Source organism: Antedon mediterranea, chromosome 11 (genome assembly GCF_964355755.1).
Source record: "Antedon mediterranea chromosome 11, ecAntMedi1.1, whole genome shotgun sequence".
In the NCBI taxonomy this organism is placed as follows: Eukaryota; Metazoa; Echinodermata; class Crinoidea; order Comatulida; family Antedonidae; genus Antedon; species Antedon mediterranea.
In genome coordinates this window covers 10,432,272-10,433,645 of record NC_092680.1, presented here as the reverse complement: position 1 = coordinate 10,433,645, position 1,374 = coordinate 10,432,272, and the positions used below count along the sequence as shown (strand labels likewise).

Below are 1,374 nucleotides of genomic sequence, written 5' to 3'. Positions count from 1 at the left end.
ATGGAACTGATACCTGTTCGTCACGAAGTATGCATACTCGGACACTCTTTTATTCGGCGTTTGGCTGAACACGTGAGTAATTCTCCTGATGACAAACATTTGCGCCTAAATAAGACATATTTACTGGACTTTAAATCCAAAGGCGGTGCCAGAGTACGGAACCTACCCTCTCTATTCAAGGGCCGTACATCGTTCGACATAGTATACATTCAGATAGGAGAAGATGACATAGGAACATGTAATATTTCAACCTTCATACGACACTATCAGGCATTCACTGACTTTTTATTGCTGGGGGCAGATGTCAAATTAGTGATAATAGGAGAGCTCATCCGTAGGTTACCGAAAAACTCCGTACCCACGTTCAACACTACGATAATGAAAGTGAATAATATTTTAGAATCGCTTTTCGCTGAACATCCTAAAGTGATTTTTTGGAGGCATCGCGGTTTTAAGGCGGACTTTACTCACGTGGGAGGAGATGGTGTACATTTAAGCACTGCAGATCATGTCCACAAATTATCGGGAATGAAGCGATTCATTCGAAGTGTTCGGAACGCCCTTATATATGGAACAAAACTTTTAAGGCCAGTATAACATAAATTATTTAAGATTATGCTTTATAGACGACTGTTTTGTATCATCGTTATTGATACTAAGTCGACGGGATGGTGTGCAACACACATGTCTCCCACTTACATTTTTCTTTTACTGTCAAAGTAAAACTCTATTATTTACGTTTTATGTGCCACTTATAGGCCAAGTTACAATACGTAAATGTTATACATTTAATACCTGGATCATTTTTAACCTCATTTTAATTTCTTTTTGCTCATGACGGCGGCCTTAGACAACTGTTCTTTTATATAGGCCAACCATTTTTACACCGGGCTACTATTGGCAGAGTTTTTCACCCTGCCCTTGAGGTTATTTTTGCTCTCATTTTGAGCATTTTAGTTTCTACGATTCGTTTTGCTCTCATATAGGGGCCCCATTGGGGCCTAAGTAGAAACAGTTTATTTCCGGCTATGTTTTAGTCCAGGAAGATACCTTACTATTTGAAACTCTTGCTGCTACTTTGCTTTACGCCCGAGGTACAGTTTTTCTAGCTCAATGACTCATACAGTGCATTCGTTTTTAAAGAATTGCACGACCTATACTTAGTTGGGTGGTTTACATCAACACTATATCTGACCTATATTTCTGAGCTATATTTGGTCTCCTCGTATTTCTAATTTCTTTGCACATGCAATGCTTGGCGATTTTATTTAAAGTAAGCAAGCCTTTGTAAGGTACCAGTAATAGGTATCTTATGTGCTCAGGAAAATTCTTCACATTAACCTATCATTTTAAACACTTTTTTCTTTTATGCTG

The 1,374-nt window shown here is 38.3% G+C and overlaps 1 protein-coding gene across 1 annotated transcript; it reads left to right on the top strand.

Moving 5' to 3' along the window:
- On the top strand, nucleotides 1–597 carry LOC140061968 (uncharacterized). The gene has a single exon (XM_072108008.1). It carries the CDS (start codon nucleotides 1–3, stop codon nucleotides 595–597), a length of 597 nt encoding a protein of 198 aa, XP_071964109.1.
- The last annotated feature ends 777 nt before the right edge of the window (nucleotides 598–1,374 follow it).

What these genes read in the sequence shown, in the direction of transcription:
- LOC140061968 (XM_072108008.1), top strand. Translation starts at nt 1, where the DNA reads ATGGAACTGATACCTGTTCGTCACGAAGTATGCATACTCGGACACTCT.